Raw genomic sequence first — 21,403 nt, forward strand, 5'->3', positions numbered from 1 at the left:
GCAACACACCAGTGTTTGAACAGTCTCAGCAACACGGTCATCTTTGCTTACCTGGATGTCTGCTGGGGATAACGGTTGCCGAGGGACGTCGCTGGATGGGTTTGGGCGATGATTGGTTCCCCTCTCCAGCCGTACCCGCGCGGTGTCCTATCGCCGCCCTTACCCCAGACTTGCTGATGGTGCCGAGGGGGGCTAGTGAGGAGGTAGAGTCACCTGCAGCGACCAAGCCTGCGGAGATGCAGGGTGGTGAGTGAGTGTGGGGGTTGGTTAGTGTGGGTCTGATCCTATCTCTGATGTGGAGACTCTAGACGTATGCATTGACGTAGTAGGACTTCTGTTCCAGTGGTTCATATGTGATGGTTTGATGGGTTTGTTTCTTTATGTTTCATGGGTTCATATGTTATGGTTTAAAGGGTTCGTGTCATGGTTTAAAGGGTTCGTGTCCTGGCTTTAAAGGATTCGTTTCATCATGTTTCATAGACTCACACATCATGGTTTGATGCGTTCGTTTGAATTATATGTTCGAGAGGTTAACATGTGATGGTTTGAAGCGTTCGTTTCATTATGTTTCAGAGGTTCATATGTGATGGTTTGATGGATTCGTTTCGTTATGTTCCAGAGGTTCACATGTGATGGTTTGAAGGGTTCGTTTCATTGTGTTCCAGAAGCTCATATGTTATGATGTGAAGGTTTCGTTTCATTCGTTCCAAAGGTTCGTATATGATTATTTTTAAGATTCGTTGCAAAATCGTAAATGTTACATAGATGTAGATTTTAATACCCGATACATATAGTTACATAAGATTATTATTGGAGGTAATGTATACGAGAGAGAGAGAGAGAGAGAGAGAGAGAGAGAGAGAGAGAGAGAGAGAGAGAGAGAGAGAGAGAGAGAGATTAGCATGGAAACAGACACAGAACCATAAACAGACAAACGGACTCAATCAACGAAACAGAAGAGCGAGCTCAGTCCATTGCTTTGACATCAGTGTGAGCCAGTCTTAATGCTAAGGCCACACACACTCCCACCATGTAGGTGGCTTGCCCAGAATCTAGTTGGACAAGTTGGAAGTATGCGTTTGGTTGACGAAAGAACAAAATGAAATAAACATTTTGATAATGATAAAGCTTTAATTATTTGATGTGTAGAAAGGAAGACAGACAGATAAAAGCGTGAGTGAATTAGAAGTCATTAGATTAGGATAGGCAAATATGATATGATAACACAAAAGGCAGTGATAAGCGAACCAGGAAATGGAATAACTAGGTATTAGTGGGTGATTATATCATGTTGCAGTGTTATGTCGTCCAGGTTGATTAATTAAGCAAATGAAAGTCCTTGAAAGCAGGTAATGACAGCTGTAATGTACAAAATCATCTTCTTAGTTATGCATGACATTAATCGAACGTGTGGCGCGTCTTTATTATACTCATACCTGGAGAGAGAGAGAGAGAGAGAGAGAGAGAGAGAGAGAGAGAGAGAGAGAGAGAGAGAGAGTTGTAATGCTGTACTTCAGCAATAAAATTAAATCACGAAAAAAATCATTTTTATGCAAATCGGATGAGACAGCGAAACCAGAACCATAGATCAAAAGGAAAAAAAAAAATAAAAGGATACATTATGGCTTTCTTCTCAGTGTTGCTATATACTCCTATCGTGTTTACCCGTGTGAGTGAGTGAGAACAAGAGGTGGGACCAGTTTATAAAGTGTTGACTCGCTTACGAAAGGGAAAACAGCAGGAGTAAACAGGTAACCATCAGTAATTGTCGTGTTACTCGTGTTTCTTGTGTTGTTACCCCTGTGTTGGGCTGTGTTACCTGTGTTGTGTTACCTGTGATAGCTGGTCTCGGGGCGTTGACCACCTGACCTCGACGGGGCAGTGTGGGGTCAGGGCCTCGTGGAAGCGCCCCGTCTCTCACCGGAGGCGTGACCTGAGTGACCTGTCTCACGTCGCTGTGCGAGGTCATCGGTAAAGGAGGAGAGGACCCGAGAGGAGGAGGGAAAAAAAAAAAATGCCGTTAGACAAAATAGCGAGATAACGTAGCGTTTCTTGACGTTCACAAGACGTAGGGATCTTGTGTATGGCTGATTCGTACTGGTAATTACAGGAAGAATATGTTAGTTTGATGCATATTTCACAGACGACAAGAATGCCTTCCTAACCTTTTGTTAAACTTCCGTGAGATGGTGGTGGCGAGAGGCTGAGGCCTGTGTGTGGTGGTGGGTGGGACGGCGTCGGCGGCAGCAGCAGCGGTGCCGGGGGTGCGCAGTGTGGTGGGTGGCAGCAACTTCGAGGGCCGGAAGAGCGGCGGTTGTGGCTGAGGTCCTTGCGGCCGCTCGGGTGGCGGATACGGCGGAGTGGCGGTGGTGGCGAGCGGGCGGAGAGGCGGTGGGTGGTGGGGGTGGCGAGCGACCCCAGCACTGTAGTACCTCACTGGTTCTCTGGGGATGGCGTGGCCCGGGTTGTCATGAACGCCCGGGACCCTGTGATCACAGCATGATATCCAGCCACGCATCCTCGACACGTCTCTACCTATCTATCTGTCCCTCTCCCACGCAATACGCCTCTCTCTCTCTCTATTCACATATTATGTCTATATCAGCGTTCATCTCCACACCCACCCAGTATATATATATATATATATATATATATATATATATAAAGATAAACACACGTACACACATACAAATATAGAGGATATACACTGATCCGAATGAACTACAGGAGGTGAGAATAGTATTGGAACTTAATCCTAACACAACAGAGGGAAATGAATTGTGAGAGAGATCTCGGGAGACCAACCAGGTTCATAGGTTTACCTTGAGGGACAGTTGACTGATCAAACATGTAGAGTGTGTGGATAGCTGATGGTGATCAAAGGTGTAGAGTGTGTGGATAGTGATGATGATCGTTGCCACGTGAGAGGAAAGGAAAGTGGGATGGAAATATCCTTTCCAACTTGAAGTCATTCTTAGAAAGATATATAGTGTGGTATGCTAACACAAACATCATGTCCTGTAGGATACCAGAAATTCAGTGGTATCTGATGAATGAGACGTGGCAGGGAAATTAATGGAGTAGGTATTTTTCGAGACAGTGTAGGAATATTACGTACATTACTGCATTATACAGGCAACCAGAGAGAAGAGGGGGAGAGAGAGAGAGAGAGAGAGAGAGAGAGAGAGAGAGAGAGAGAGAGAGAGAGAGAGAGAGAGAAGAGGTGGGATCTTCCAAGTGTGTTGGATCTGGTATTTATACAGGCAGCTGTGGAGGTTGATGGTGTCATCTACATAGTAACAACCACTGGGTAAATGTGAACATGCATGGGCGAGGATGGTATACGTTGCTTGGGTTAGCTGTCCAGGAAAATTCAAAAGTGGAACAAAATAGGTGATGTATGGAAGTTACTAAAGAGTAAGACTTGGGAAAGTGACCTGTGTGTATTGTGAGTTATATGAGGATTGTGAAGATATATAGAGTAAGTAATGAGACGCATTTTGATTGATGTGAAAGGTTGAATATCAGAAAAAGGATATGGACATCAGTCAACCTATTAGGTTTGTTTCATTGCGAATCGTAAGGAAGAGAACCAAGGAAGAGACTGACTGACATGCTGTACGTAGGGTTGACATTGAAGAATAGGTGAGAAAATATGTAAGCAGGAGCTGCACGAACGCTTATGGATGTAGCGTTCACGAACGTTGGAATCACTGAATCACCCACGTCAGAATTCTAATGCAAATCCCAAAACAAATTCTATGACGACACACACACACACACACACACACACACACACACACACACACACACACACACACAGACACACTCGCAGGGAAAGAATTTGTACGTACGGGATTGCATATTGAATTTCATGAATATTAATGCGCGCCGTAATGTTTGCAGCGTGGAAGGTACCAGTATAGTCTTTATCGCTAACGAGAACACGTGAGTGGCGTAGGTGACATACCTGGGGTGGTGGAAGGCGCCCGTAGATAGACTGGACGACCCAAAGTTGATTGAATAGGGCTCCTTCCTGTTGTTGTTTGTGGCTGCAGATGTTCCTACCCTGTGAGCAGGTGTAATATATATATATATATATATATATATATATATATATATATATATATATATATATATATATATATATATATATATATTCCTATGAGTCCACGGTGAAAATGAAATATCTTGATCACACGCAAAATTGTGATCCTTTCGAATATATATATATATATATATATATATATATATATATATATATATATATATATATATATATATATATATATATATATAGACAGACAAAGACCTACAGAGAATGTATTTAGTAAATCAGGTCATATGAATATTCAACAGTTGATGGCCACTGCTTCGAACAACATGTATGAAACACAGAGAATATACATACACAGCTGGATATGAATATCTGTGGCCAGACTCAGCGTTTGTCTGTAATGATAATGATTTCAGTAAAAACATTTGTTATCTTGATTCGTTTTCTTTTTACGTACCAATTGGCATCAGATGGTAATTAGAAATTGGGACTAATAATTTTTCCATGATGATTAGCCATATGATCCACTAACCTGTTTCTACTTCTTACTAAATTTTTTTTTTAACTCTTTCTGCATGTTACTTTAACTTGATATTTTCTTAAGAAAATAAGAAATATTGACTAAGTGGCTGGAGTGAATACATATTGTAAGAGAGGGTCATATACAACTCCCTCCCATCTTCTCCCATGGGTTCATGGGAATACATGGGAAGGATAGATCACAGGAGGCCTGGTGTTCGCAGGGGAAGGATAGATCACAGGAGGCCTTGTGTTCGCAGGGTAGTAAAGCAGTGGGCTACACACGCAGGCCTCCATGGTGCATCGGTCACCTTGACCATGCGTCAGTAAGGACCAGCCAGGGGCTGGATTCGCATGGGTTCGAATCCTGGGCGAGGCAATCGGCCTGTACCCTATACCTAGGTGTTCATCCAAGCGTAGAGGCTGGTCGATAGATGGCCATCTGGTTCAGGCTGGGGTGTATATAATACGAAGATAGGTAATATCTCTCTCTCTCTCTCTCTCTCTCTTTCTCTCTCTCTCTCTCACACACACACACACACACACACACACACACACGTCATAAACTGACCCCGCTTTGTTTACAGTGACCCAGAGAACTAGCCACCAAATGAAGTCACAAACAGCCTCGTTAAGACCCGTTTTAAATTTCCCCCCCCCCCTTCTTTTGTGTATTCCCTTAAGGGCTATATCCCGTAACTTGATAATGGACATATCACACATCGTGACCTCGACGCAAAACCGTTCCTCCAGGTACATAAAACCCTTTTTCCGTTGCGCTACCGGGAAGTTGTTCCCCGGCAGCGAACGGCCAAAACCAGTTCTGGTTTTGACAGGGGAAATTACGGCCATGTCACGATCTGCAGACTTTGGGAAATGTTCATTAATATTTTATCTATTTGAACGGTGCGTTGGCTGAGGTCGTCTGTCCGAGGGATGAAGCCATCATTCTCATGCTGAAATTCAGAAGGGAAGTGTGTGTGTGTGTGTGTGTGTGTGTGTGTGTATGTGTGGCACTGTACTGGACATTAATTTGCATGTACTCTCTCTCTCTCTCTCTCTCTCTCTCTCTCTCTCTCTCTCTCTCTCTCTCTCTCTCTCTCTCTCTCTCTCTCTCTCTCTCTCTCGTTTCACTCTTTTACCCCAGGTTGCTTTTTATTTCCCTTTCTGCATCACCCACACCACGTACGCATAATGTCTCGAAAAACGTAACGCTGTATTTCGATGCGGTGCGCGCAACGCGCATGTCCCGCCCTCGATCAAAATCTCTCGTCATACGTATATGTTTAGTGTCGTAGGTAGTCTTATGTAGTACGGCATGTTGACCACTTTTGCATTTATCAGTCGACTGTATAGTTACTGCATATCATCACATTCGTAAGTAATTTCAAATCGTATATAGATCAGCATAATATATATATATATATATATATATATATATATATATATATATATATATATATATATATATATATATAATTTTTCACTCCAACACTAAAGGAGAAATGGTACTCCACAATCATTGTCTCAGTTACGATGAAGTGAACGAAAGGGAATTTATTTTGAAATTTCACGTGTTGCGTTTATCTGATTGGTGGAGGAGAGCGGGGCAAACATTGTTGCAAACGAGTGGGCGGAGCTTCGGGGTTGGGTGGGGGTGTGGATCGTCGGGTCTCTCTCCACAACACCATTGTTTTCAAGTACCCAGCGGTAGGGTACGCTGGTATTGTATGTGTCCGCGTTTTTTGTGTGTTTGTGTGCGGTGGGTGAGTGTTGCTTGCGATTTGTATCAGTGTTTCTCAAACTTGGCCGTGTCCCCGCAGCATTTCTCTCCACACTTGCGTTGATCAACGTTCCCACCCCATCCTCAGCTCTCTCGTGAGGCATCACTATGGCTCAAAATTGGGCTTGTACATAAATGGCGTGTAGAGTAAATGAGAGATAGTGGAAGTTTGATCCCTCTCGTTCAACTCGTCTGGCAAGCGTTGGCCTCTCCGACCAACGCCATTTGAGACGTGCATACCATTTGTGTTTACTTTTATGACTTATTTCAGTATAGATAGTTAAGCATTTGATATTTTGATATTTTTCCTTTAGTTTCCAATTCTCTGCTGCTGTACTGGAGGCGAAGCGCCACCCTCTTCCGACCCTCCCACACACACACACCCATACTTAAGCACACCCAAACCAAGAGGTTTCAATCCCACTGGGATATTCCACGTACCCCCCTTAATGATGACCGCTCCTCTTAGGGGTTAAGAGTTGGGGGGGTGATACATAGCTTGAGAAACACTGATATATGGAGTTACGCTGATGCAAGGATAACCACACGTCTGTATTCCCCTAGAAAGCTATGTTGATAACCACGCATCTATATTCCCATAGATAGCCATATTGATAATTGCACATCTGTATTCATATTGACCCATAGATATTTATATTGCGGCAAGGATAACCACACATATATATTCCTATATTGACCCATAGGTAGTTATATAGATATATTGATGCATTCAGTGTCCAACAGACGACCACACTGATGCAAGGATATGCCCGAATTTCCATATTGATTGTCCCGCCGGCAGCCATACTGATAGGACGCGCACACACACACACACACACGCACACACACACACACACACACACACACACACACACACACACACACACAGCTACATTGAATGTTATCCATCAGGGAACATTTAGATTTTGAATGTACCTTATTCCATATCTGACACCTTTATGATTATTATATATAACTGATAATTCATAATATGTTTATGGCCTATTTGATTTATCGTAAGATGATAATTAAGACTATAGAAGTTAAGGTAACTTTGCTTAGGAGAATGTGGTAAAGAATCCACATCCTTGAATGTTCCATCCTACACACATTCAACATCTGTTTCAGTACGATACTTGCATCAGCGAATTCTCACAGTTTTTTGTTATCAATTGCTTGAAAATGTTTGTTAAACAGGCAGCTGGTTAGAGAAGTGCTTGATGCTTGCCTGGTGTGGTAAAGAAATCTTGATAATGCAGTATTCGAAGACGCTACAACGCTTACAGTCGCTTGTATAATCATAAATATTTTTTATCAATCTAGCGTAATGGTTTTATTAATATATATAAAGTAGTGCTTAAATGTTCATAACCAGCTGCTTATTCCGATGAGGTTTGTATAATATGCAAAGTAGCTTTGTTGTGGTAATTATTAGTAGCACAATTATGTTTGTGATTTTACAATTCGAAGGAAGACAAACTCCTTAAACAAGAAGCATATGGCAACACAAATCATTCTTGTGTTGAAGAGCAAATTTTGTAATGTGAACTGAGTTGAAAGACGAACTCTGCAAACTTCACCTACAACTCACATATTAGGTGACCTTTTGGGTCAGGTATGAGTCTTTTTCTCTCATACCCGCTTGAAATGTCAGGTCATCTCATGTCGCTATTCAACTATCGAAATATTACGTTGCTACTGAGAATATTGTCTCTTTGACGTTCGCTGTTCTGTGGGTTCGCATCCCTGTGGCATCTCCACTGGAATAGGAGATTAGAAGGGACAGATTGTACGGATGAGAAGACTAGAGGTGTTGGTTTGTATGCAGACGTGAATTAGGTCAAGTTTGAATACGCAGTTTGCTACTTCTTGATAATATTTGTGTCTCAGTGGGGTAGAGTGTTCATTTAACTTGACCCAGCTCTAAGGCATGGACCTTGAAAATACTATGAAGTTGATAATGACTTTTACTCGGATTCGCCTTTGTCTTTCAAAGTATCCATGAGTGGGAATATATTATAGTTACATGCAGTAAGTGATGAAAATCAATATTTCTAACTTTGTAGAATAAGAAAACGTACATTTCGTTATATAGGATTATCAGGAAAGATGATCTCGATACAAGTTGTTCACAGTCATCGAATGACGTGGGATGATATACAAGTTTGGTGGGCAATGGAGTTGTTGTCTTGTTGTGTGAGGCACAAAAGCATGCGAAATCCTTTACCAATTATCAGGTGTTTAAATAACTTGTGCTGTGTTGACTGATCGGTGTTTGACGCCACATTGGCTCAATACCCACAAAATCTCTCCATTATTCATTCTTGATGATAATTTATCTTCACCATAACATCAGAATTATATTTTTTCTATTTTCTTTTTCACAATAGGTATTTATGGATGATTGCCATCACATATTAAATTGGGTTGCAGGCCTAATGACCTTCCTCATAGGTCGATGGCCGTAAAACCCAACAGACAGCAAACTGCGTACCCTGTACACCTGACATTGATCTATCAACTTGATTGACTAACTCAAAAGAAAGCTTAACACTTAACACGATGGGGCGTTGCCGAGTATATAAGAAAAATGTTATATAGTGGAAAATATCACAGTAAGCCATCTTGTTAACCCCAGGTTCCACTGAATTCTCCCCAGATAAAGGGGTGGCCAAGGTTAAGGCCTTCCCCTTGAACCCCTGAAGGATGAAACCCACCATTTAAATCCAAGATTCGTATCCGTCACAAAATTCAAAGTAGATTTAATTTCGTATGTGGACTGATCTTGCTTTGGCAGGGTATCCTGGTGTCGTCATAATGAGTTCGAGGGAGTGACTTACCCTTGGGTGTTTGTGAGGTGTGAGGGGCGAGGAGCGCCCACACGTAACTTGGCCCCGGGGTAGTTAACGCGGTAGCCTGACTGCTGGGGGTGAGGTGTCTCCAGCAGGCGGGGCGGTGGCAGATCTGAGGGAGGAAGGGAGGAATAAGACGGTGTCACGTTAATGCCTCTTGTGGGAGACTGTCACTTTCCTCGAGCAAATGTGTTATGTTGTATGGCTAGGTTATGTGTATTTATTATTGGAGTGTGGAGTTCGTCTGTGTTTATGTTTATATATGATTGATATGTGATTGGTTTTCGGAGTTTGTCTAATGTATAACTATGATTCGTAGTATATCGCCACATTCGGTAGACTATAGAAAAAATGTCATACAACCGATAATCTTCGTGTGATGATGATATACAGATCAGAGAACCTAGAAAGCATTTTTTTCACAGCTCGACTATTTTTTTTTTATTTAACTCTTAACTTCTAGTGTTATATACGCTCAACGGGCTTCATGATTTATCAATAGTTACTGAGAATGATTAAATAACACGGAACAGGTGAGGTATCGTAATGTTCGAGTGAGACGCATCATTTTATTACCTCGTGTTACCCCTGGATTGCTTTGTGTGAACCATGGAAAGTTTAGTAAAGCTACTCCTAAACTTTCGAAGAAAACGATCTTCAGCAGTTGTTCATAGAAAGCGCAGGTTTTAGGACAGACTAGAGTGTTTAGCTCTACGGGCGCGGGAGAGAGTGGAATGAACTTGTTATTAGCACCCTTTTGAGGTAATACCCATCAAAGATGAGATATTATTAGAGATTGTGTCGAAAACAATATTCATATTTGTGTGCCGGATAACTGCATATACCGTTTAAGGATATCTACTTAAGTATAGCCAAATATGATAGCATTATTATTTAACGAAAGGAAGTATATCATAGATTCATAGAGACGAATGTCCTTTACAAAATATGTATAGGAAATAACAATTTCTGTGCATATTGTGTGTGGGACTTCATGTGTAGCACGGCCAACGCCATCAATGTCAAGTTCCCGTAAAGTGTGCAGGACTTTGAATTCGAGTGAACTTGTGGGGTGAAATGTGTAATAATGAACACTTAGTTAATGTGAATAGTGTAGTATGGTGTCAGTGAAATGATAAACGAACAGGAGGCGCGTCTTGGCGTCGTATTCTAATGTCCTCTCCTGCGCGAGGACCGTTCAACTGGCGCTTGTTCGGATTGGACAGAGAGTTATTCGCTTTGTATGTTGATGCGCAAACCGAATAAAACTGTGGTACAACAAGAAAACCTGACTGAAGTGAGTGAAAAAAATGCTTATTTTCTTGCGTTATGTATGCATTTCACTGAATGCCGAAGTACTTAGTAATGTTTGAACCCGACGTTATCCGAATTTTGCAAATATTATGGGCGAGTTCAGATGTTTGTATAGATTTATGGCTCGAATTTATGCTCATACGAGATCTTTTTCAGACAATTTCATATTTCTATATCACTATAGATATCTGAACTCATTGTATACCTTTCATAAGAGACGAATTAGGGTTCACTTAAGTGAAGCACTTGTTTTATTAACGAAGAATTTTCACTCAGAATCCACAAGACGTCTGAAACGTTAGAATAAACTAATTACTGTTATGTTACGTTACTTAGTTATCATTTAACCTCACATTGTCCCTCTCCTTTATGACCCTACCACTAATGAGTTATTAGATACCGAAAGACAAGGTAAGAGTATATAAGAAAAAAAGAACACAGCTTATTCTTTACATTAACAGTGATGACTCCGTAAGAGTAGAGAACACGTATTTACCTTAGAAAACGCATGCTTTTCTTATACAATATCGCCATATAACAGAGCACTTGTATTCTGAAGAATAGAAGCTTCACTTTACTGCATTTAGGTTAGAAGAATACTCCATATAATCGTTAATGTTAAAATTCATAGAAAGTTGGTACCTGTAAGGAAGACAGAAAACGTTAGTGATGGCGGTATGGGGGACTAATATTAACGTAAATCTCGCTAATTCATCCTTAGTTCGGTTTATTCTTACCTGTACAGATTTCTCATAGCTTTCAGACATATAATTCCTGTAATTACGCATGTGCTCCATAATCGAATCTACATTTAAGAGGAATTAGATGTTGATATTGATTTTTTTGATGTTATGAGTACCGTTTTTCTAATTATGAATCTTTTGAGTTGAAGGAAGTACTGTAATTCACATTTTTAGTGCGGACTGTTGCTATATCGATCTCTCTGCCTCAACTCGTTGGATGACAGGACTTTTATTATTAAACTGAAGTGATCACTGGATACGTTTTGAGGTGAGAATGCGACGGTTTGTTATCAACTCAAGATTCCGATACAAAAGCGAATTGTAAGGGCAGATATCAAGGCAATGATATCACTAGGTTATTACAGGCAATGTTATCTTTTATGATAGACTAGCACTATATATTATTATCATTTGGGATAGCATATGTGATCATCTTTTGGGGTAGAATATATGATCATCTTTTGGGGTAGCACATGTGATCATCTTTTGGGATAGCATATGTGGTCATCTTTTGGGATAGCATATGTGGTCATCTTTTGGGGTAGCATATGTACCGTGATGCATAGATGTATACTGTAGGAATGAATGAATTACATTCTTCTTCATTCACAGCGAGGAGGAATTCACAGGATTTATGGTCAAGATGCTAGGATAGAAGGAGATAGAAGTGTGTTCATAGCCCATGATAAATTGCGACAAGAAGTCAACAGTTCACGATGATGGTTTCTGTATAGCTACATCATTCCTTGGACCATTTCGTTGCCTTTAACTTTCAAAAGCTTAAAAAAACCTTTTGAATAATGATTAACATACAGTGCCAAAATGTTCAGTTGAATAATGTTATTTAGTGCCATGTTACGTGGAAGACCTTGCGGGTATGTATAGCGTTAATATAGTACTGGGAAGCTCTTAAGAGTTGTATATAACGTTAATATATTACTGGAAAGCTCTTGAGAGTTGTATATAACGTTAGTGTAATGCTGGGGAGCTCTTCAGAGTTGTATATAACCTTGATATAAGACGTTGAAGCTCTCCAGAGACGGTATGTCAAATTCTCCCTTCATGATCGAATTGCCCTCATGTTCACTTGTGCCAAATGGTCACAGGCTCTTTCGTCGACTTCTGGTGTCTGCACAGGGGGCTCGTGAATTAATCGTGCTGTTATTCTGTGACAACTTTTATCATTAACATCCCCCGAAAATGGGGTCGATATTCTCAATGATGGACGTAATATTAATTGATGAAGAGCAGGACGACGACTACCTCGTTTTTCTCTTGTTTTTATTAGGTAGAGTTTAGTTCAGTATTGCATATTCGGCAAGGAAGTTCTTTTCCTAATATTTAACCAAGATGTACAGATACTAACTCTTACGTTTTTTCAAGTGTAATTGCTTCTAACTCTTAGAATTTGCATCGTGTACAACACACACACACACACACACACACACACACACACACACACACACACACACACATTTAGAATCTTCAAGTGTATGCCTGAGTTGCGAGAGGTGCTTAAGGAAGTGGGAAGTGAGGAGGGAAGAGGGAGGGAGGGAGATCGTCCTTGCCACACTGGGAGGGCCACACCACCCTTGATGAGGGTGTGGCTGGTATATTCCGAGGCAGCGGAGGAAGGGTGCCACCATTAAAAGTTTGGCGTCTCAGGTTTTACATCGGGAAGTTGGCCGAGCGAGGCAGCGTGTCCGCTTTTAAAAGTTGTCTTGACTTCATGAAACAATAGGAGTTCTGGTCCGTCACGCATGCCACTATGGTTCCAGGGAGGAGGAGTTGTCGGTGCTGCTGTTGGTGGTCCTCCTGCTGCAGCTGCTGGGTGATGGTGCAGCTGCTTTAGGTTTATGATGTTGGTGATGCCGCTGTGGCTGCAGGCTCTCGGCGTTAGTGCAGCTGCAGGTCCTCGCTCGCTGCTCTGATGCTGCTGCTTCTCCTGCTGTGTTGCCTTGAAGGTCCTCCCGTATCCAACCCACTCGACGCACATCTGCGATGCTGGACGATACCCCAGCCTTAAAGATAACCTCAACGAAGTTCCTTTATTAAGACGCTCATCTGCGAAACTCGATGTGTTGAGACCATGACTTATAATCCGGGTACAGTTAACTGTGCGAATCCCGAGATAAACCCACATCTGAATGCATGAAATATCTCGATCTCGTGCGGTCTCTTAGCTCGTGGGTTTAGTAAGGACGATGACATGCAGTAGAAGTTCTGGCCTCCTGCCTACTGGTGAGAGGGGGCCTTGTTGCTAACGCCTGGCGTTCGCGCGGTTGATCGTACAACCCCAGGACCTGTGTACCATCGAGGGTCCTGCAGCTTCGGGGCTGTGCTTCAACAAGGAGCATAAGTATAGGATGACCTCCTTTGCAGCGAGAAACCTTTCGACGAGACTCTACTCCTTTTCGTCCGCTGACGATGATACAGCCCCAGCTGGTGGTGGGGGTAGTCCGGTAACACGTCTGAAGGACGTGGTTGTATCCGGCATTGACTTCGAAGACGCGTCTTGCGCGCTGTGTCGATCGGTACCTTATGATTCTACACGCTTGTGTGCAAGTCTCTGTCGTCCTCGTATGAACCTTCAGAAAGCCTACTCGTCAAGCTGGTAAGATTGTCGAAGCACCCCCACAACACACGGGAGAAGTAGTTTCTTATACTCTAAATCAGTCATTTCTATCGCCAGGTCTGTAGGTTTGACCCAGGTCATATCTACGGGTATTGGAGCATGATATGTTCCCCTTTAAAGACGTCTAAATCCTTTTCTCCTCTTGAGGCAGTATATCACCGAGTGATGATGCAAGATAATGCCTTGAGGAAATACCGAGGCAGCTGCATGCCGAAGAGGATAGGGAATTCTCGCAGAACCGGGGGACATGCACCATATGCTGGCCTGTTTTTTCCGTGGCTCCGATGCGCTCCGCATGTGCTCCACTTACTTGATGTTTGTGGGTCCGACGCTTCGCTGTAAAAAGTACCCCGACGACAGTAATGCTATTACGTTGCTGGTTGAGTATCGCTTAATCAAGGCACCGCAGGTCATTTGGGGTTGTGAATGTGGTTCGCACCGCCATTGGCGGTGTCCTCTTCGGTTGGTAGGTTGCTTTGGCTGACCACCACCACCACAGCCGCCACCACCACCACACGACAGGTGGCTCATGGAGGAGGAGGATTCCTCGGTGCTCCGTCTGTCGTGTCATTTATCGGTGGTGAATACTTTAAGACAGACGGTGTGTTGCTGTGGCTGCTACAACTGTGACTTCCTGGGTCTGTGTGACAGTCATCGTCCTGTGTGTGTGCGTCTGTTGACGCAAGGGTTGGCTTGTATGACACTCTGCATACATCTGATTATATATATATATATATATATATATATATATATATATATATATATATATATTATATATATATATATATATATATATATATATATATATATATATATATATATATATATATATAATGTGTGTGGGTGTGTGTGTGTGCTCTCCAACCGTCTATATATAAGCACGACCTTTGGCAAAGATACCTAAGAGGATTTTGAAAAAAAAAGACTGATGTGGATACATCGGCAAATATTGAAACACTCGGGTACATATTTGCTCTCATACCTGAGCGGTAACGATGTGTCAACCCGTGACACTTAATGATCATTCTAGCACGGGCTGTGTGGAAGATCTTCCTAGCTTAACAGGGGAAGTGAAATGTGTCTTATTCCCTAGATGCTTGTGGGTCGGACCAGATACCTTGGTATTATTCTCGTTTTCCTTATATCATTTGTAGCTTTATTCTTATGTCTTTCCACCATAGAGGATGTGTAGAAGAATATACGAAAGCGTGGGAAGATGTGCTGTCATTTTCCCTCTGGGTTTTGAGGATTCCGTTTGCCTCAGGCTGTGCTGGAAGGTGGAGTACGGTGATGTACGATGACGCGAGTGGAGAGGGCATGAGAGGGCCTTCGTAGTCTGTGTATGAGTAGAGGGAGGTCTTCTTGTTCGAGTTGCCTGGTCATTTACCTGGCATCTAGTCTCCCCCCTTAGATCCCGTCCTCAACCTCACCTCCTGATAGAGACGTGTTATGTTTAAAAGAGTCTGGTCTTCTGCCAGGGGAGTGCAGTCATGGAAACTCAAAATGAATGGACAGGGGAAAACAAGAAAAGAATTAGAATCTTTTGGTCTTGCTTTAAAACATATGAAAGTCCAGCATATCTGACCAGCGTCACAAAGCGTCGGGGCAAATTTTTGGACAGAGTCAGACAAGCTTTGTGCGGTGCCTGACCACGGGAACAGGTTGCATGGGAGTTTTGTGTCTCGTGACGTGTTTGACAAGCACGGGAGTCGGCGGAGGAGGATGCAGACAGCTTGCTGACCTGAGGTTGTGTCCAATCTTGCCCACCAAACTCGATGATGCGTGTTGCACACACGCAGAGACGCAAACGTCTCTCAAAGATTTAATGAGACTGTTTCTGAAGGTCCAATGGTGCGGTGAATGTTTCTTCTTTAAAAGCCCCCTTTGTGCTACGTCTGTGTCAAAGCATTTTGGTGGTCCACGATCTTTAAAAGGTTCATGTAGAACCTCGTATGATTCTGAGCATAGTGAAGTAACTCGTATTGTTCGATGATGCGCGTTAAAATCCTTCGTGCGATCTTTCTGTTCGTGAAAGAAATCTGTGTTCGATCAATAGGTTCGTTGATCATGAAAGTATTTCCCCATCCTTATTCAACTGTAAACTTACTTTTTTTTCTCTTTTTACAGGTGAATTAACTTTTTTTTTTTGCTTGTTGTATATATCATCACCATCAGTGTATTGATGCCTGGAGAGAACATGTTGTGATCGGGTTGAATAGATCTCATTCAGTCGTCTGGCATATTATCTCCTTTAACAGCTACATGAAGGATGGTGATGTATGTTTGTAAACTATTTATTTCTGGTTATTTGTTTGTACAGCAGGTGGAATGAGTTCGACATTAGTGGGACCCAGTTTTCTTGTTTGATTACTATTTGCAGTTAATGTTTGTGTGTTACGGGGAGAAGGTTTTTACATTGACGTTGCCCCGTCCATTTACCTTGTATGTATGTACCATGTCTCTTCTCCTATGTATATGTGTTTACGCGCACACACACACACACACACCTTAGTCTGTGCAAGGCACCTAGCCTGTAGACCAGCTCTAGGAGAAGATGAACAGCTTGGAGGACTGTGGACAGGCTTCTACAACCAGGATTCAAACCTGTGGGGCTTTGATCCCAGGCGGTCCGTGCATGCGTGACGGTCAGTAACGCTAACCGCTACACCGTGGAGGTTTGTGTGTGTGTGTGTGTGTGTGTGTGTGTGTGTGGTAGATTGGTGGACAGATTTAGGAAGACAGAGTGAGTACCTATCTACCTACGAATACGTACGGCGAGATTTATCATACGTGGTAGTGCTAACGAGGGGAGAGAGAGAGAGAGAGAGAGAGAGAGAGAGAGAGAGAGAGAGAGAGAGAGAGAGAGAGAGAGAGAGAGAGAGAGAGCTAGACAGACACTGCCATGTAGTTTCTTGGGTTCCTTTTCCTGTAGACCCGTGAGGGGGTAGGCGCCCCCAAGGGTCTTCAGTGGGTGTTCCCTCAGTGCCCCACCTCGTAAAACGAGACGACATATGTGAGGGATCATCCCGAAATTTCACTCCATTAGTCAGGCTGAGCCACACTGTCATCGTATGTCGTTATCTTCAACATTTATGATCACCTACATTCTTTCCCATTGAGTGTTCTTCCTCCTCCTCCTCCTCCTTCTCCTCTTCTTGTTCCTCATTCCCCCCCCCCGCTCAACCTGTTTTTTCCGCCCACTCTCTTTACGAATACTCTCTCTCTCTCTCTCTCTCTCTCTCTCTCTCTCTCTCTCTCTCTCTCTCTCTCTCTCTCTCTCTCTCTCTCTCTCTCTCTCGTCTGGGTAATGATTAACCAAAGGAGAGAAGAGGTCAGACGTTCGGTCTTTGAACCCCGGGTCACATCTGATGTCCTCGAGTGGGTAGGGGTTTGGGGGGGTGGATTGAGTACTCTTGCACCTCTTTTCTTGATCCCACTTCATCTATAGGATCTATAGGGAAATGCCCAGTCGCATGGAACCATAGGGAGTAATAAAGAATAAAAAAGGGTTCATTGATGCTCTAATGTGTAGTATTTGCTGGACGTGGTCACCATTATTGTTAATGCACTTAATGCATACCTTGTAATGTGGCTTCCCAGTCAAGCTGAATTCTATCTAAGGTATCTGCTGTACTTTGAGAACAACCATCAGTCATTTTCTTTTTTAAAATGGTCAATATCATGAGTCTCACCAGTGTACAGAGGACTTTTTAAATGTCCCCATAAGGATAAGTGAACCATAACGTATAGTTATGTCACCTCTTTCGTCTGTAGATACGAGAATTAATCTTGTCTGTCGTAGATACGAAAAGAAATGGAATTAATGATCAGTTCCTTATAGTTCCTTGCATAAGTTACGTACTAGACCTAGTAGAATACTGTATCCCTAATCCGTCTCACGTCTGCCATTCCTCATTATTCTCCATCCTGCTATCCTTTCATCAGACCACCTCCTCCTCCTCCCTCCTCCTCCTCCTCCTCCTCCTCCTCCTCCTCCTCCTCTGGGACGGCCTCCCTCGTCGGCCTCCAACACGTCATTATACACAGAGGTGCTCAGGACTCATCTCGAACCGTCATTCCTCTTGATATAATCGTTATTACCCAACTCCCTCGGCGGCTGCAGTGGTCCACTGACTTGCCTCTGCCACCTCCGTCAGGAACCCTTAGGGTAAGGGTGTGTGGGTGGGGGTAGGTAAGGAGCGGGTGTTGGGCAGCGGGTTAGCAGCGAGGTTGGGTTATTATACGGAAGAGGTGGAAGAGGAGAAGCAGGGATGTGTGTGTGTGTGTGTGTGTGTGTGTGTGTGTGTGTGTGTGTGTGTGAACTTACGAGTGATCAAAGCTGATATTAAACTTTGAACAAAACGTGAAGGAACTCGAGTATTTGTTCATTATTAAGTCGCCAGTCTCATATTTATCGACTATCCCTATCCTCCCTTATTCCCCCTATCTCCTTAACCCCCCTTCCTCCCTTCCTCCTCCCTCCTCCTCCTCCTCCTCCTCCTCCTCTTCCTCTTTCTTCCCACCTTTTCATAGAGGACACCACCAGAGGTCGGGATACGATACATGTGTCTCCATCAAGATGAAGCTGTGTGTGTGTGTGTGTGTGTGTGTGTGTGTGTGTGTGTGTGTGTGTGTGTGTGTCGCCAGCCAGTGAAGGATCCCAGTTCGAAAAACCTTCTCGATAGAAGTTAACTTTACTTTTGGCAGCTGTGGCGAACCGGGATGGTGTGTGTGTGTGTGTGTGCCCCTCTCCACCTCGTCAATCTCTCCGTTCGGGTGATTTTACCCGTTTCCGCCAAATGACGGAACCCTCGTTAACACACGGAGATCCCCGACGTCATGCAGACGCCGACGGAGGAACTGCCTGTACGAGGGATGGCAGGTTTAATGTGTAAGATGGAGGTATTGACATATGAGGCAACCGAACCCAATATATATATATATATATATATATATATATATATATATATATATAGATAGATAGATAGACAGATATCCCTGGGGATAGGGGAGCAAGAATACTTCCCACGTATTCCCTGCATGTCGTAGAAGGCGACTAAAAGGGGAGGGAGCGGGGGGCTGGAAATCCTCCCCTCTCGTTTTTTTTTTAATTTTCCAAAAGAAGGAACAGAGAATTGGGCCAGGTAAGGGTAGTCCCTCAAAGGCTCAGTCCTCTGTTCTTAACGCTACCTCGCTAATGTGGGAAATGGCGAATAGTTTGAAAGAAAGAAAGAAGACAGATAGATAGATAGATAGATAGATAGATAGATAGATAGATAGATAGTGTGTTCTAGTTCTTCATCTCACTTTCTTGTGACATTTGCTGAAGGGAAACAGGTAGTTGTGTAAGGGTATGATGTGATCCCGGTATATTCTCGCGTCATTAACATCCTGAACCCTGGTTGTGTTGAACGCCGAGGAAGTGAGTGGTCGATGGGTGGAAGCTAGTTGGCGGAAGTGTGGTTGATGGGAGGAAGGGATGTTTGGACGGTTGCTTTGAGGAAGCTTCAACCGTGGAGAGGTAAAGTTTCGGAGGGCAGGAGAATCATGTGGGAGTTGGGTGGGTCGTGGATGGGTTGAATCAACCTGTAATGACTGTGATAATATTGGGAGAAGGAGGAGAAGGAAGGCCGTAGATGCAGCGACAGGATGGTGGCGATCATGTTCTCAGTTTTAAGAAAATGATTCCTCGGTATCTCATGATTATCACCATTTCGAACCACTAGGAGTCAAAGCGCCACACAATCATTTCTCAAGTACCAAGAAATGCCATCGCTTCATGTAATATCGATACAGCCAGGTTACGAAAGGATAACAACTAATGTTTCTTTCATCGTATAAACATCCTGTTACAAAACCTTTTATGCGAGAATATAAAGCATGAATAGGAAAGATGGTCTTCTGTTTGCTACTTTCCATGGGGTACTTACATGCAGGCAAACACATCACTCTTGGGCCCAAATCGAGTGTCATTCAGATTACGTTTGGTTATCTCGGTTCACAGACATCCTATGAGTGTTCTTCACTACCTATAGGCTGTGTCTGTTTTTCGTATGATTTTCTCCAGATCTTTTTAGACCGACGTTGGCTCAAACGCAACCCTGCGATGTGGCTGGAACTTTAAAGTACGTGCAACCCAACCCTAATTTTAGAAAGTGCTCCCGCTTCTCTCCGATGAAAGCAATCTTTAATCGTGTCCAGCGCCTCAGTGTATCTTGGAAATGATGAAATAACTTGCCTCAGGTATGACTCACCTGTGGAAAAACACATGAGGAGTTATGTGTTTGCTTGTGTGTATACAGCACTTCAGGATAACGATTTACATTATCTTCCTTGTCTTCATTTGATGTCTACTGACAGTCGCTCATTATACCCCGACCTGAAGCACTGACGTCCAGCAAAATTCAGGCCCCGGTATGGAGTTTTTTCCCCCCAGTGCCATACCTTTTTCAATCTCTCGTAATTGCGCTCGCTCGCTCGCTCTCTCATTGCTCCAATTTTATCATAGAGGCTCCCGCATCCGGTGCACTCGCAGCGGTACCTGAGTGTGCTTATCGTCTCATCATCTCCATTCTTACAAGAGGAGGAGGAAGGGCTGCATCGTCTGCGCGAGTCGATGCCGAAGTCAAGACTCGCTCGGCAAACTCTGCGAGTTTTGTTGCTGGATGATCCTTAGCCGCGGGAAATGGTGTAGCATGTTCGATACTTGGGAGAGGTTGCAGACATTGGTTAGGATAACCCCCCCACACACGCACCCGTAATTCTTAATAGTTTTGTGCAGCACATGATCTACGATTCCCCATGCTCATATAACATTTGATAGTCTGTGAGGCTTCAGGTGGCTGTTCGAAGCACGGCCTATACCACCTACTTTTAAAGTTGTGATGAACGAATGTATAACCTCTTGCGGTCATGAAGTTGAGCTATAACTTATTACGCTTGTAAGTTACATGATCATCAGTTCTGAAAGACAGACCTTGAGGCGGACCAGTGTCCAAACAGACAGCATTTAGTCCACAGTAATCAAATTTCCCTGAGGAACAGAGACGTCAAGTAAAAGCTGTGTGGGTGATTTGATTAAGGCAATTGCGGGCGTGTGTGTGTGTATTTGTGTGTGTGTGTGTGTGTGTGTGTGTGTGTGTGTGTGTGTGTGTGTGAGGAGGTGGAAGGAGGCAAATGAAATTCACTGCAGTGCTGGCCCCTTCCCATGAGGAGATGGGCTGATCCGAATGGAGGGAAGGAGGAAGTGGATATCTAGTGGCGAGGTGAGGTGAGGTGGGGTCTGGAGGCGTCCATAACATGAGGAATGATGAGGAACTACGGCGTTGGTGGCGCCTCTTGGGGATATGAGTCGCTGTTGTGATTAGGGCGTACACAGAGGAGGCGTCTCAGGGCAAGAGGACGGCGAATGGTTCTGTGCTTATGGGTAATGAAGGTGTTCGATCCCCCTACAGAGGTCTTCATGTCATACATTGCTTTCAAGTCGTATCTTAAAGTCAT

The 21,403-nt window shown here is 43.4% G+C and overlaps 1 protein-coding gene across 1 annotated transcript in view; it reads right to left on the bottom strand.

Moving 5' to 3' along the window:
* LOC139761760 (uncharacterized) overlaps positions 1–21,403 on the bottom strand; it is a 61,342-nt gene that overhangs the window by 16,155 nt on the left and 23,784 nt on the right. Inside the window, exons 3-7 of the mRNA XM_071686195.1 lie at positions 9,200–9,323; positions 3,971–4,069; positions 2,166–2,486; positions 1,834–1,955; positions 52–228 (exon numbers count right to left, since the gene is read on the bottom strand). Coding sequence (XP_071542296.1) covers positions 52–228; positions 1,834–1,955; positions 2,166–2,486; positions 3,971–4,069; positions 9,200–9,323 — 843 coding nt within the window. The remainder of the gene's footprint in view (positions 1–51; positions 229–1,833; positions 1,956–2,165; positions 2,487–3,970; positions 4,070–9,199; positions 9,324–21,403) is intronic.

The sequence above is a fragment of the Panulirus ornatus genome, chromosome 41, assembly GCF_036320965.1.
Source record: "Panulirus ornatus isolate Po-2019 chromosome 41, ASM3632096v1, whole genome shotgun sequence".
NCBI classification, from domain to species: Eukaryota; Metazoa; Arthropoda; class Malacostraca; order Decapoda; family Palinuridae; genus Panulirus; species Panulirus ornatus.